General features: G+C 47.2%; 1 protein-coding gene across 4 annotated transcripts in view; it reads left to right on the forward strand.

Annotated features, from left to right (window-relative positions):
- Positions 1–2,971: 2,971 nt before the first annotated feature.
- SLC7A6 (solute carrier family 7 member 6) overlaps positions 2,972–16,237 on the forward strand; it is a 38,230-nt gene continuing 24,964 nt past the window's right edge. Inside the window, exons 1-3 of one of the 4 annotated variants that reach the window (XM_047789495.1) lie at positions 2,972–3,104; positions 4,826–4,953; positions 15,119–15,677. In XM_047789495.1, coding sequence (XP_047645451.1) covers positions 15,155–15,677 — 523 coding nt within the window. In that variant the 5' untranslated portion in view covers positions 2,972–3,104; positions 4,826–4,953; positions 15,119–15,154. The other 3 variants (XM_047789494.1, XM_047789497.1, XM_047789496.1) reach the window with 3 other exon arrangements.

The following is a 16,237-nucleotide window of genomic DNA, read 5'->3' on the forward strand; positions in this document are numbered from 1 at the left end:
CTAGTTCCCCTCCTGGGACTGAGAACCAGGATCCGAAACATTCCTGCTGGACTGAAGCTTTTTCCTCCCCCTGCTCCTGTCTGGTCAATAGGCTTCAAATGCCTCCGGAGCTGGAGACCAGGGACAATCCCTGCAGGTCGCCCTGCTGGACTTCCATTCCCAGCCTTCTGGCCTCCTTCAACTTGCAGGTCTCAGCATCCTTTGATCTTAGAGGTTTTTTTAGGATGCCCCCCTTCTACTTTGCTTCATTTCCTTTGCTGCCCACTGTCCGTCTTTGGGGATGGTGAGACTGAGGGAGGAAGAGAGACCAAAATGGGCAAAGACAAGGACTGAGAGACTGGGGACCAAATGGAGCAGGATAGGGGCAGGGAAATATGCATAGAAATGGCGTCTAGGCCTGAGTTCTGTGGCACAGACCCCATCCTGCCTCCTTCACAGGAGCCTGGGCAGTCTGGGCTTCAGGCGTCAATACACCCTGCACCACTAGAGGGCGCTCTGAACCCTCGCGCTGCCCCAGTTTTTGGCCAAACCTGGAAGAATGGATGGCCCAGAAAGGATTAGGACGCCTAGAAATACATAGGTCCAGCTGCATTGGTGGCCTTCAAAAAAGGATAACCATAAGAAACCCGGGTCCTGGAGTTCCCGTTGTGGCTCAGCGGAAACAAATCCGACTAGGAACCATGAGGTTGCGGGTTCAATCCCAGGCCTTGCTCAGTGGGTTAAGGATCCGGTGTCTCCGTGAGCTGTGGTGTAGGTCACAGACATGGCTCAGATCCCTCATTGCTGTAGCTGTGGTGTAGGCCAGTGTCTACAGCTCCGATTCGACCCCCAGCCTGGGAACCTCCGAATACCGTGGGTGTGGCCCTAGAAAGACAAAAAACAACCCAGGTCCTGCCTAGGGTGACTCAGCTCTGCCCTGACATCTACCCACTCATACTACTGGCCTTGCAGACACCCTCTCACCCCTGACCCATTTCAGTCCACTTCCACCCTCTGTCTTGTAGCTGCAGAGAAAGAGCATGGAGGTAGAAGAGGCTTCAGGGCCAGCAAATCGGAATTCAAGGCTGAGCTCTCCCAGCTCTAGCCAAGTGGCCTGGGGAGTCTCCTGACCTCCCTAAACCTCAGTTTGCTCATAGGAAGAATGGGGATGAATAAATGTACCCTGCAGGGTAATCTGAGGAACACTGATGGTGTTGGAGAAGATCTGATTCAGTGCTTGGTTCATGGTGGCTTTCAGCTGGCAGGCTGCTGTAATGGTATAAGACAGTGAAGCCAGAGGTTTTGGGAACTTTTAGGTCATATATGCTGCTGTTACAAGGACAAGTGAACTGGCTGCTGTTGAGAGACATGAGTGTCCAGAGCCCTTCCTCTTCCAGACCAGGGGGCAAAAGGGCAGAATCTAAGGACTCCAAGTATATAAACGCAGACATACCTCAGAGATATTGGAGTTCAGCTCTAGATCACCACAAAATAAATATCTCAGTAAAACAAGTCACATGAATTTTTTTGTTTCCTGGTGCAGCTAAAAGTTGTTTACACCATAGCCTATTAAGTGTGCAATAGCATTATGTCTTAAAAAAAGTTCATTCCTTAATTTAGAAATACCTCATTGTGGAGTTCCCATTGTGGTGCAGTGGGTTAAGGATCCAGTGTTGCCACAGCTGTGGCGTGAATCACATTTGTGGCTTGGATTCATTCCTTGGCCCAGGAACTTCCATATACCTCGGTATGGCAGAAAAAGAAAAAAAAAAACTTTATTGCCAAAAAAATGCTATCATCTGACAATGCAGCCTTGCCACAAAACTTCTACCTGCAAAAAATTCAGTATCTGTGAATTGCAATAAAGAGAAGAGCAGTAAGATACAAGGTATGCCTGCACTCTCATTCACAATTTCATTCCAAGCAGAGAGCACAGGAGAGCAGCACCAATGAGGACTCTTCAACGGTCACCATCTCCGGTCTAGAGGGAGAGGATGGAAGGGTTTTTCAGCAGAGGAAATAGTCATTCTGCTCTGAATTGTAGAAGTACCTCCTACCCTGTGGGGATGGGTTAGAGAGAGCAGAGCAGGGATTGGGAGGCTACTACAGCTGGAGAGAAGAAAACAGTGAGATGCAGGGCCTGGGGGTGCCTGAGGAGGAAGGCTCCAGGGCGATGCCCATCCCTTGCCAGGTCACTAGGCTGGGGAGCAGGATTTTGTGTGTAGTCAGACTGGAACCAGAGGATGTGCAGTTGTGAACAGTTGTCTGGGGGAAATGACTTCATGGCCCAGGAGAGTCATGGGCTGAGGTGTGGACAGGAAGCTAAGAATAGGGTGCAGCCAGCCATGAGTTCAGGAGGCCCTAGAAAGAGCCCTAGAGCTACCAGAGGAAATGCAGCCCTAGAAGGAGCTGGAGGAGCAACCAGAGGGAGAGGAGGAGGACAGGAGGGGTCAGGCAGGGTGAGGACTGAAAAATGTCCTCAAGCCTGAGCTCCAGGCAGGCGCGGGGTTGGTTATAGAAGGCCAGCGGTGTCCATGTGTCTGTGGGGACCATGGTGGGGGCTGTGACATGGAGGACGAATCCTCTGTCGGTCTGTGTCTCCCTAGTGTCTCTAGGTGGAGGGCTGGCTGTGAACTGGGTATGGAGACCTTTAGAGCTCCTTGTGTGAGCTGTATGAGGCCCACCCAGGTGTCCTAGGCCAAGGGCCACAGAGGAACCGGTGTGGGGCATTTAAAGGTCCCGGCGGGAGCGTTCGGGTATTGAGTCCCTTGGAGACCCTGAGAGATTGCGGGGTCTTGAGTCCCTTGGAGACCCTGAGAGATTGCGGGGTCGGGAAACGGCCGTCCAGTTGGCTAGGGCGGCTGGGCCCAGGTCGAGGCCTGCCGGGGGTGTTGGGCCGCTCAAGCGGGCGCCTGGGCGCAGCTCACCTCCCCATCCCCCGCTTCCCCCGGGCCCGGAAGCGCCGCCGCCCGCGGGCCCCTTGCGGAGCCGGTCTCCCTGTCCCGACGCGGCGCGCGCTGTCGCGATCCGGCTGCGGGTGACGTGGCGGGGGCGGGGCTTGAGTGGTCGCTGCGGAGGCGGCGGCAGCGCGACAGAGCATCCTGGAGGCGCCCGGCCGCCACGAGGTAACGGGCCACGAGCCGGGCCCGAGGAGGGGAAGCGGGGCCGAGGCCGCGTCCTCTGAGGCCGGAATTCTCCCTGCCGCTGCCGCCGCTGCGGCGTACGGGATGCGGTTCTGGGAACCCGGCGCGGGGCCGGCCGCGGGCACGTGAGAGACGCTGCGCTTGAGAGCGAGCCCGAGGGGGACGCCGTGCGTGTGAGCGGGACCTTGAGCGTGAGGGGCCCTCCAGCCGTGGAGGACTGAGCGTGCGAGGAGGACGCCGTGTGCGCGCGCGCCGGTGTACGTGTGTGTGTGTGTGTGAGAGAGAGAGAGAGAGAGGGAGGCTCGGGGGTGACTGCGTGTGCGAGACGCAGAGTGTGCGGGTGCCGACGTTAGTGTGAGGGAGACTCCGTGTGTGTGTGTGTGTGTGTGTGTGGCTGAGAGGGGCCCTGAGTGTGAGGGCGACTCCATTTGTGAGAGACTGAGAGGGAGATTGAGAGAGACCGTGAGTGAGAGAGACCGCGGTCAGAGTGGCCCCGAGTGCGACACTGTGACCGTGAGGGACCGCGTGAGACCCTCCAGTGTGAATCTGAAGCTGGGGAAGAACCTGTGCCGCGTGGGAGAGACTCTGAAAATGAGAAGGGCCCCGGGGGGCGAGACCGAGGATGTGGGGCGCCAAGTAGAGCTTTTGGGGGCCGCGGGGAACCCATCCCGCGTTGGGCTGGGAGTCCGGCCTGTTGGAGGGAGGATGATGGCTCCTGCTCTTACTGCTCTTCTCAGTGGCTTCACATTGGGTCATCTCATGTCATAAATGGAAGGAGGTATTTGTGAAACAATCTGAGTATTCTTCACGGAGCACTGAGCAAACAGTTTGGGCACCACTTGTGTTGCGGCCAGTTTTAAGCAGGAATCCATATTTAATTTAACGTTTATTTTTTGCGTACCTCTTGTGTGCACGGGACTGTGTGCTTGAGAAAAAGAATTCAGTCTTTACCCTTGATGGGGGAAAAAAAGCACTGCCAGCCAATCTTTCGCGGTTAGTAGAATGCTCCGCCATCCGCTGCTTATCTCTGAGGGCTGCTCCCTGATTTCGAAGCTCTGGAAGGAGCAGACTTTTGAAAGCCCGTGTGTGCTTCCTGAGATCATTTTCAACTCTCTCTGCTTGCTGGGAGGCCCCTTGAGGAAATGGCCCAGGCGCTCACATTGCTGAGGTCCTCCCGCTGTGTGCTAATGGCTTTTGCATCCAATTTTGGTCTCAGATTGTCTTTTAAAGTTCTTATATTTGATTTTCCTTTCCTGAAAAATATGTGGATAACCACAGGCTCCATATTCTGTCTTCCTCCTTCTCTGTGGACATGTTTTTATCATAGATCAAAAGTAAATACCAGTTATGTGACTGACCTCCTGGCACTTCTTGGTACAGGAAATTTCCTGACCTTTGTCCTCTTTGCTTCCTGCTGTAGTCTCCAGGATGTGTGCATACTCTTCTACAAAAGAGACACAAGTGGTGCTCATGGGACCTGGGACAGAGGGAGTAGCAGCTGTCTAGACATGCATGATTTGAAATGGCCAGGGTAGTTCTCTGACACGTGTTGAGTTACACCCCACCGTGGCTGTGATGGAACTTCTCAGTAATTGAGTGCTACCCCTGCTGGCATGTAAAAATTAGATTTTACAAAAGGAAATATCATCCTGCTGATTACTCAGTTCATTTTTTGATAAGTTGCCTCTCACTCTTTGTTGCAGAGATTAATTGGCCAAAACAGACATGAGGAATTAGGCCTGGCTACAGAGACTTCATTTTTTTTCTCTGTACCTGACCATTTACAATGAGGTGGCTTATGAAAGTGTGATGTCTGCTTATTTCCTCACAGGTGAATGTTATTGCTCTGTTCTTTGTTAGCTTTCTTTGATCTTTGTGATTTGTAAAAAGTTTTAATTATTTGAGTACAGTATGAATACAATACCAGTAAAAAGACTGACTTGCACATAACTTACAATTATGTAACACTATAATTTATTATATAATTAAATTATATATATATATATATTTTTTGTCTTTTTTTGCTATTTCTTGGGCCGCTCCCGCGGCATATGGAGGTTCCCAGGCTAGGGGTCTAATTGGAGCTGTAGCCACCGGCCTACGCCAGAGACACAGCAACGCGGGATCCGAGCCGCGTCTGCAACCTACACCACAGCTCAGGGCAACGCCGGATCGTTAACCCACTGCGCAAGGGCAGGGACCGAACCCGCAACCTCATGGTTCCTAGTTGGATTCGTTAACCACTGCGCCACGACAGGAACTCCCTAAATTATATATTTTTAATATTTTAGCTCTTTCTAAAGAGTAACTGTAGTGGATTTATTTTTTGGGGGGTGGCTATGCCCATGGCCAGGGATTGAACCCAAGCCACAGCAGTGACAATGCTGGATTCTTTTTTTTTTTTTTTTGCTTTTTAGGGCCACACCCATGGCATATGGAGGTTCCTAGGCTAGAGGTCAAATCGGAGCTGTAGCTGCTGGCCTATACCACAGTCACAGCAACGCCAGATGTGAGCGCTGTCTATACACTACACCACAGCTCACAGCAACCCCAGATCCTTAACCCACTGAGCGAGCTCAGGGATTGGGCCTGTGTCCTCATGGATCCTAGTCAGATTTGTTTCTGCTGCGCCATGACGGGAACTCAAGTTGTGGTGGTTTATAATTAAAGATACTTGCAATGAGGTTGTTAAAAATAGGAAACCAAAGCCATGGAAAAGACTAGATATCAGGTACTGTTGAAAAGTGAGGGTATCTGTTTGTTATGATTGAGAGTTGAATTTGATCTTGAGTTTCCTGGTGTTCTAGGTAAAAAGACAAATGTAAAGAGTCACATAATTTTCATTTTTTTTTCCCCCCACTGTACAGCAAGGGGATCAAGTTATCCTTACATGTATACATTACATGAGTATCTAGACATAGTTCTCAATGCTACTCAGCAGGATCTCCTTGTAAATCTATTCTAAGTTGTGTCTGATAAGCCCAAGCTCCCGATCCCTACCACTCCCTCCCTCTCCCATCAGGCAGCCACAAGTCTTTTCTCCAAGTTTCTAAGGAGATGTTCATTTGTGCTGGATATTAGATTCCAGTTATAAGTGATATCATATGGTATTTGTCTTTGTCTTTCTGGCTCATTTCACTCAGTATGAGATTCTCTAGTTCCATCCATGTTGCTGTAAATGGCATTATGTCGTTCTTTTTTATGGCTGAGTAGTATTCCATTGTGTATATATACCACCTCTTCCGAATCCAATCCTCTGTTGATGGACATTTGGGTTGTTTCCATGTCCTGGCTATTGTGAATAGTGCTGCTATGAACATGCGGGTGCATGTGTCTCTTTTGAGTAGAGTTTTGTCCGGATAGATGCCCAAGAGTGGGATTGCGGGGTCATATGGAAGTTCTATGTATAGATTTCTAAGGTATCTCCAAACTGTTCTCCATAGTGGCTGTACCAGTTTACATTCCCACCAGCAGTGCAGGAGGGTTCCCTTTTCTCCACAGCCCCTCCAGCACTTGTTATTTGTGGATTTATTAATGATGGCCATTCTGACTGGTGTGAGATGGTATCTCATGGTAGTTTTGATTTGCATTTCTCTTATAATCAACGATGTTGAGCATTTTTACATGTGTTTGTTGGCCATCTGTATATCTTCCTTGGAGAAATGTCTATTCAGGTCTTTTGCCCGTTCTTCCATTGATTGATTGGCTTTTTTGCTGTTGGGTTGTATAAGTTGTTTATATATTCTAGAGATTAAGCCCTTGTCGGTTGCATCATTTGAAACTATTTTCTCCCATTCTGTAAGTTGTCTTTTTGTTTTCTTTTGGGTTTCCTTTGCTGTGCAAAAGCTTTTCAGTTTGATGAGGTCCATGGGTTTATTTTTGCTCTAATTTCTATTGCTTTGGGAGACTGACCTGAGAAAATATTCATGATGTTGATGTCAGAGAGTGTTTTGCCTATGTTTTCTCCTAGGAGTTTGATGGTGTCCTGTCGTATATTTAAGTCTTTCAGCCATTTTGAGTTTATTTTTGTGCATGGTGTCATTTCTTGATATAAGTACTATAAATATATATTTAAGTTTAAGCATTAAAAAAATAATGCATTTTCATTGTGGAAATTTGTAAAACTCAAAATATAGAAAAGAAAAAGTCCTCTGTTTTTACCACAGTTAAGATTTTGGTGTCTTTCTCAACAGCACTTTTTGTCATAGTCATCAGTTATAAAAGTTTTAAAATTCAGCTTGTAGAGTATTCTTTATGATTGAAATTTGAAAGAGCCATTTTTTTTCCCCCTGAAAACTGCATATGATAGTTTCGTGGTGAAATTTTCATGAAGAAATTTTAGTGGTTTGGTGAATTCCTTTATTATCTGCGGCAGGAGCCTGAAAAATAGCCTATTAGAACACTGTATTGTGTCCTTACAAGGAGGGTTTAGCATCAGTTTCTCAAGACAGGAACTTCTAGGGTACATGGAATTGTTAAATGAAAATCATCTTCAATGATAATTTTAGAGACTGTATGTTTTAGAGCGAGAGAGACTGAAGTACACACACACACACACACACACACACACACTCACACATGGACATAAGATGTATGGAGAAAGATGGGAGCCAGGGTATTGAGGAAAAGGTGAGAGAAGAAGGATATTAGAGGCAAAGGACTCAGCATAAGGAAAGATGTGTTTGTCTGATGGGCTTTGGAAACCCTGGAATACTTCATGTTTTGGAAACTGCAAGTAATTCAGTGTGATTGGACCACGGGTGAGACTGTACTCAGCAAGGGGTGTAGTTAGAAGGCTCTGCTAAGAAGCTTGGAATTGATTCTACAGACCAGGCAGCACTTGAAGGAGGGTTTCTAACTGTGCTCGGATGCCAACCAACTCAGTGGATAGTAAGGTTGGTATTCTCATGTGAAACTTGAGGTGCCAAAGCCGTGTTTTTCCCTTTTGGAAGGCTCTCTCCCACCCCTGATTTTCCCCCATTTCCTGCATGGAGATAAGCTCTATTCCAGTCTTTTTTCTCAGAATTCACCTAATTTTAGATAAGAACTATGTGAGAACATTCCATTTTCAGGTGTTCTAGATCCTTGCTGACTTTATGTCTACTTGTTCTATCATTGACCAACAGTGGTGAGTTGAGGTCTCCAACTATAATTGTGGATTTGTCTATTTTTCCTTTCAGATCTATCAATCAGTCTTTAGAGTTTCCGTGTGGCTCAGCAGGTTAAGGACTGGTGATCTGGCTTTGTGGCTTGGGTCACTGCTGTGGTGAGGGTTCAGTCCCTGGCCTGGGAACTTCCAGATGCCACAGAAGTGGCCCCCCCAGCAAAAAAAATGCCACCTTGCTAGTTGTTTTCTCTATTCTGTTTGTTTCGTATATTCTTTTCTTCTTTTTTCTACCTACTTTGGGATTGAGTATTTATTGTGATCTGTTTTATCTCCACTGTTGACTTATTATTTATACCTCTATTTTTCTGGTTTTGTTTTGCTTTGTTTTAGGGCCGCCCCCGCAGCACATGGAGGTTCCCAGGCTAGGGGTCTAATTGGAGCTGTAGCTGCTGGCCTACACCACATCCACAGCAGCGTGGGATCCAAGCCACGTCTGCAACCTACACCACAGCTCATGGCAATGCTGGATCCTTAACCCACTGAGTGAGGCCAGGGATCGAACCCACAACCTCATGGTTCCTGTCAGATTCGTTTCTGCTGCACCATGAGGGGCACTCCTATACCTCATTTGTCTTTTTTTTTTTTTTTTTTCCCAGAGCTGCGCCCAGGGCATATGGAGGTTCCCAGGCTAGGGGTCATATTTATACCTCTTTTAATTTTTTAGTGGTTGCCCTTGTTTCACAATGTACATCTTTTTTTTTTCTCCCTTTTTTGGCTGCACCTCAGCATGTGGAGCTCCCAGGCCAGGGATCAGATCCAAGCTGCAGTTGCGATCTAAGCCGCACCTGTGGCAACACTAGGGCCAGGAATCAAATCTGCATCCCAGTGCTCCCAAGACACTGCTGATCCTGTTGTGCCACAATGGAAACTACAATATGAATCTTTTTTTTTTTTTTTCAGCATATGAAGTTCCCAGGCTCAGGGTTGAATCAGAGCTACAGTTGCCACCCTATGCCACAGACACAGCAACGTGGGATCCAAGCCTTGTTTGACCTACACCAAGGCTGATGGCAACACAGGATCCTTAATCCACTGAGGGAGGCCAGGGATTGAACCCGAGTCCTCATGGATACCAGTCAGGTCATTACCACTGAGCCACAATGGGAACTCCCCACATCTTTTAATTAATCATAGTCTACCACTAAATAATATTACTTCATTTTCACATGTAAGGACTTTACAGCAGTGTAACTCTCAAATCTTTCCTATTTTTGTGCTATTGTTTTTTTATATTTTTAAAATTATTTTTTAAAATTTATATTTCTTTGTGCTCTTGTTGTACATTTTAGTTTTACATATGCTAGAAATTAACAATGCATTGCTACTATTTTTGCTTTAGGTAGTCAGTTATGTTCTAAGGCAATTAAAACAAGCAAAAAAAAGGAGTTCCCTGGTGGTCTAGTGGTTCTGACTCAGCACTTTCACCACTGTGGCCTGCATTCAGTCCCTGGTCTGGAAACTGAGATCCTATATCTGTTTACCTCAGAGCATTTGATAGTGTCCTATACCTCTTAGATGCTCTGTTCTATTTTTTTTTCTCACATTTTGACTCTTACGGTTTTCATTTTTTTGCTGAAATTCCACATCTGTACTTATATGCTGTCCAACTTTTCCATTAGAACCTTTAATATATTAATCATAGTTATTTTAAATTCTGTGTCCAGTTCTAATGTCTGGATCATCTCAAAGTCTTGTCCTGCTGATTAATTTGCCTCTTGATAGTGGGTTGTTCTTCTTGCTTTTTTGTGTTGCTTGTGATTTGTTATTGGTTGTCAGATATAATATATGGATGTTAGTCAGATTTGTTTCCGCTGAGCCACAATGGAAACTCGCAGATGTAATACATAGGTTGACGTATATAGTCTTTATTTTAGGAAATGGGTACACTTTCTTTTGCTAGCCTGTTAATGTGAGAGTTTGAGTCAGGATATGAGTTGGATTTGGATTTGGATTTTGTTGTTGCTATGGTTACCTTATGTGCATCAGTGGCTCCACATTCCTCTGGTGTTTCCTTGCCCTGAGGGTGGATTTTTCTGTGTTTATGCTCCACCCTCAGCTTTAGGTCTTTGTGCACCTGTGCCTCTGTGCACAGTTTACCAGCGCCTTGTTTCTGGGTGCTTGCTAACCTGGTTTGAGGGAGTGGTAGAGGGCTTCTCTGTTGTTTTGGTTTAGCCTCGCCTTGGGCAGGCCCTGTTTCCCCAGGTCTGGTGGGTGGATGTTTCTGGGTGAGCCTGCCATCTCTAATGGTCTGGACCAGAATTTCCTTTCTCCCTGCCAGGCATAGAGGGTTGTTTTATTTTTCTTTCACACTATCCCAGCTGTCAGGAGAGATGGGGTTTGCGCTTTAGCCAGGGGCTTAAGATTTTTATTCTTTAGAGACGGGAGCAGATAGATCTTTGTGTTTTTTCCAGAGCAGTGACTGCTTTCCTTCTCAGGGCAGCACTCCTGAGAGGCTTTCTCTAGCTTAGTATTTCTTGTGAACACCCATGAGGTCTCACTGGAGAAATATCTCTGAGTGTCTCTTGATAACCCACACTTAATCTTTAGTAATTCATTAAAAATTGTCCCTGAATTCTTTCCTGCCTGTATGGTGGTTCCGTTGTTCTCCATCCACCATAGTTAAGCCAGAGCTTGCATCTCTGCATCTGGTTGATTGGCTTGTAACCTCAGCTTCTTACTGACTTCAAGAAAAGTTGTGATTTTGTAGATTATCCAGCTTTTTATTGTCATTGGAGTGGAAGTGATGTACCTCAGCTTTCTACATCTTAAATGGAAGTTAGAAGTCAAGGCAGGAGTTCTTGCTCTGGTGCAATGGGATCGGTAGCGTCTCTGGAGTGCTGGGACTTAGGTTCTGTTCCATATCTGGCCCAAACAGTATGGGTTAGGGATCTGGCGTTGCCACAGCTGCAGCATCGGTCACAATTATGGCTCAGATCTGATCCCTGGCTGGAGTACTAACTCCATATGCTGCTGCAAGGCCGAAAAAGAAAAAGTCAAAGTAATTACATTTCTTACTGTTTTTAAATTTTCCAGTGAAATGAGCATACCTCTCTTTTTCCCTTCCTGTGATACTGTGATTAAATATATATTTGGTCTTTTCCACCATTCCTGGCACACAGCTCCTGTAATTTCCTAATAAGAATCATAGCGGCGTCTTTTGTTATAACATTAGTTTTGTTCCCATTTCCTGAAATAGCTCCAGATCAATAAAGGTGAAATGGATGTCTTTTGTTATTTATGTGGTAAGCTTCTTTCAGCACACCTGAGTTTATGTTAATGAGGTGATTTTTCGAAAGCATCTAGATCCTCTAAGGATAGGGGCTGCTTGCCAGGGGAACCAACCCTGTGAGATTAGAGGGTTGGGACTTTTAGTTCAGGTCTGACTTTGTGGGAGGGGAGAGGGGCTGGAGGTTGAATCAGTCACCAATGGTCAGTGATTTGATCAGCTATGCTTTTGTGATGAAGCCTCCATAAAGAGCCCAAAAGGGATGGGTTTTAGAAAGCTTCCTATGCCCCTTCCCCATACCTTGCCTGTCCCTTCCATCTTATTATTCCTAAATTATGTCCTTTATACCAAACTGGTAATCGAGTAAGTAAACTGTTTTCCTGAGTTCTGTGCTCAGCTTTAGCAAATTAATTGAACCTAAAGAGGGTGTAGTGGGAACCTCTGATTTATAGCTGGATGGTCAGAAGCACAGGACTTGTGACTTGGCATCTTAAATTGGAGGGTGGCTGTTTTATAGGTTGAGTCTTTAATCTGGGGAATCTGTTGCTGTCTCCAGGTAGATGTTGTTAGAGTTGGTTAAACTATGGAAGATACCAGATCTTCTGGGTGTTGAGAATTGTTGATGTATAGAAAGCACATATATTTGGTATCAAAAGTTCAAAAAGAGGAGTTCTCATCGTGGCACAATGGAAACAAACCCTTCTAGTATCCATGAGGATGCGGGTTCTATCCCTGGCCTTGCTCAGTGAGTTGGGGACCCCGTGTTGCTGTGAACTGTGGTGTGGGTCACAGACAAGAATGTGGCTCGGATTCCTCGTTGCAATGGCTGTGGCATAGGCTGGCAGCTGTTGCTCTGATTCAACCCCTAGCCTGGGAACCTCCGTATACGGATAGGCCCCAAAAAGCAAAAAAAAAAAAAAAAGTTCAAAAAGAATACCTGGGAGCCCGATCTCCCCTCCCCACCAGCTAGGGTCTGATGAATAGGGGAAGGCTTTTCTTTTCTTGCCTTCATATTGAGCTCAGTGGAAAGGGCAACCTAGAAGTTCCTGTATTGGCGTAGCAGAAAGGAATCTGACTAGAACCATGAGGTTGCAGGTTCGATCCCTGTCCTTGCTCAGTGGGTTAAGGATCCAGGGTTCCTGTGAGCTGTGGTGTGGTCACAAACGTGGCTTGGATCTGGCGTGGCTGTGGCTGTGGTGTAGGCTGGCAGCTGTAGCTCTGATTCGACCCCTAGCCTGCGAACCTCCATATGCCACGGGTTCGGCCCTAAAAAAAACCAAAAAACAAAAAAAGGAAGGGCAACCTAAGTCTCTTTGCACTGAGTCTTTTTTTTTTTTTTTTTTTTTTTTAAGGAATGTAAGGGAGGGGAAAATCCCTTTTCCCTCTACCCATCTTACGTTCTCTGGCTAGGGCGTGTAAATTACACTGGCAGAAGACAAATTAACAACAGAACACCAACCAGGTTTTATTAACATGTATTGAGCATGCACATGGAAACACTCACTGATGAATGAAGACCCTCCACCTGACTTACATAGGACTATAGGCTCCTTAGGTGTTTCCTGGTTTTGTTTTCATGCTTGTCTGGACTCACCCAATAGACATGTGAAAACAAACATTTCCCCATGTGCCTGCAGAGTAACATGCATGGCATGGTGCCAGGAGTGAAAGGAAAGCTTTGCCGCCTTAGAGCCAGTCCTCATAGTAAGCAGAGGTAGGCTGGCTCATTGTTTCTGGGAGTGGGAGAAGGCTTATTAATGGCCCCAGAGAAACTTTTTCACTTGGGCGCAGGCTTAGACTCCAAAAGGGGACTGTGACAGGTAAGGGAGGAGTTTGGGGGCAGGGGGCCTGTGCAGATTGGAATTTTCCCTGAGAACTACTAACTCTTGAGTGACTGTGGTTCCCTTGCTCTGAGCTCCATGAGTCAAGATTCACTGTTGACTAGATGAGAAGCTTCTGGGAAGATGATGTACTGATCCCATTCTTACTTCTGGAAGTAACCTCTGTGACCTTAAAGGACTGACAACTGAGTGGGAATTAAATAGCCTACCAGGTTCCTTTCTCCTGGAGATGAGGGAGGAGTTGGGGATCTGAATTCCCCATTCCTAGGGCACAGATATTGGAGGGACATGGCCCTGCTGTGTGCAGGGTCAGGAAGGTGTTTGTCTTCCTCTGACAGATTCTGAATCCTTCATAGGTAAGTTGGTGTGGAATCCAACTTTCTTGAGGTTAATGGACGGGACCAATGCTAATCCAAAAGTAGTAGTAGTGGAAGTAATAATAGTAATGTGTGTGTACACATGCACGTGCTCACCATTTCCCTACAGGATGCCCTCCCATGCCAGATACGTGGATAAGAGAAGCCTTTTTTGGTTCATTTGTTTTTTGTTTTTTGTTTGATAGGGCCACACCTGCAGCATATGGAGGTTCCCAGGCTAGGGGTCCAATTGGATCTGTAGCCGCTGGTCTATGCCACAGCCACAGCAATGCCAGATCGGAGCCTCGTCTGCAACCTACACCACAGCTCACGGCAACACCGTATCCTTAACCCCCTGAGCAAGCCCAGGGATCAAGCCTGCAACCTCATGGTTCCTAGTTGGATTCGTTTCCTCTGTGCCACAATGGGAACTCCAAGAGAAGTTTTTTTTTGACTGCACCCACAACACGTGGAAGTTTCTGGGCCAAGGGTTGAATCTGAGCCACAGCAGTGATAATGCCAGATCCTTAACTCACTGTGCCACATGGGAACTCAGGAAGCCTTATGGCTTTGATTGGATGTCAAGAGTCCTGGGTCCTGTTTTGTGGGAATCTTTTTGTATCCCCAGGTTATTGTGAGAAGAGGAAAGCAAATAAGCCAAAAGCAAAAGAGTCCCACATTAGGGTGCCCTCTGGTCTTGTTATATTATCCCTCTTTTCAGGGCACATTGGAACAAACTGTTGAGTGGGCAAGTAGCAATGTGGGAAGTCAGGTGGGAGTTGCGGACACAGCAACACCCAGGTGTGTTTTCATGGAGGTTCTCTCCTTGGTCCAGTCTCTGCAGTAAACATATGCCCTTGTCTCAGCATCTTCCTAGCACTTCCCACCACCTGTTCATGTTCTTTGCTGGCTTGAGAGTAGCTCCAGACCTCTCCACTTCTGGCTGTTGATGTTTGGGTGGAGATCCGTGGGTATGGAAACTGAGAGGCCCAACAGACTGGCTAGGGCTGTGACCCTGGTGCTGGGACTCCGGTCTTCTCTGCAGGGCAGGTGTGCCAGTTTTGAGTTGGTAAGAAAAGAGCAAAATCTACACCTGAGGGAGAATCCATGCTATGGCTAAACCCAATGCCCGCCTACCCTGGGTGTCAAGCCAGGTACCTCTTGTTGGAAGTCACCCTCATATCATGCCTGAGCATGTTGTCTTTTTTGGGGAGCTGTGGAGGTCAGCCTGCCTCCATTTCTCTGTCCTGTAGTGAGAATGAGACAGGCTTATTGTCTTTAGGCCTGTGTATGACTCATGCTGTCCCCACACAAGAGGTGGGCAGGGAAACCTGCCTGCCTTGCAGGTCTAAACTAGAGCCTTATCAGCTCCTACCCTACACTGACATACTTATATTCTTTACCAGGCCAGAGTAAACACAGGTGTGAAGGAACCAATTGCCATGGAAGCCGGGGAGCTGGAGAGCCCCCAACCCACGTACCATCTTATTCCTAAGGCCGGCCAGCCCAGGGAGGAGGAAGATGTCAGCATGCTACCTCAGCAGTCCGCAGAAGCTATGCAGCTGAAGAAAGAGATCTCTCTGCTGAATGGGATCAGCCTGGTGGTGGGCAACATGATTGGCTCAGGAATCTTCGTCTCACCCAAGGGCGTGCTGGTCTACACTGCTTCCTATGGGTTGTCACTGGTCGTATGGGCCATTGGTGGGCTTTTCTCGGTTGTGGGTGCCCTTTGCTATGCCGAACTGGGGACCACCATCACCAAGTCTGGGGCCAGCTATGCTTATATTCTTGAGGCCTTTGGAGGCTTCATTGCCTTTATCCGCCTCTGGGCCTCTCTGCTAATTGTTGAGCCCACCAGTCAGGCCATCATTGCTATCACCTTTGCCAACTATATCATCCAGCCCTCCTTTCCCACCTGTGAGCCCCCGTACCTGGCCTGCCGTCTCCTCGCTGCAGCCTGCATGTGTAAGTCTGAGGGTTTAGTAGGAGGAGTATGTGTGGGGGTGGGGGTTACTTTTTTTTTTGTCTTTTTAGGGCCGCACCCACTGCATGCATAGGTTCCCAAGCTAGGGGTCCAATTGAAGCTGTAGCCACCGGCTTACGCCACAGCCACAGCAACACTGGACCCGAGCTGCGTCCGTGACCTACACCACAGCTCACGGCAATTCCGGATCCTCAACCCACTGCTGAGGCTAGGGATTGAAGCGGCATCCTCATGGATGCTAGTGGGGCTCGTTAACGGCTGAACCACTACGGGAACTGCAAGGGTTACTTTTTTAACGCTAATAATACTTAATATTTGAATAGCATATTTTGCTTTTTTGTGGGGAAAGAGTGGTATCTCACCTATTGAAGAATTAATCTCACAAGTCATTTTTTTCCTGAGATAAATAAGGGTGAAGGATGGTGATCGGGGAAGTTTGAAAATGTTTGTGGCTTTTGGTGCCTCACATTCCTCCCACTCTTGGCTGTCCCTGAGTTCTGCTCCCCAGTCTATGTGACAGGTTGGTGCATGTCTTGTCAGG

This window comes from Phacochoerus africanus, chromosome 8 (assembly GCF_016906955.1).
Source record: "Phacochoerus africanus isolate WHEZ1 chromosome 8, ROS_Pafr_v1, whole genome shotgun sequence".
In the NCBI taxonomy this organism is placed as follows: domain Eukaryota; kingdom Metazoa; phylum Chordata; class Mammalia; order Artiodactyla; family Suidae; genus Phacochoerus; species Phacochoerus africanus.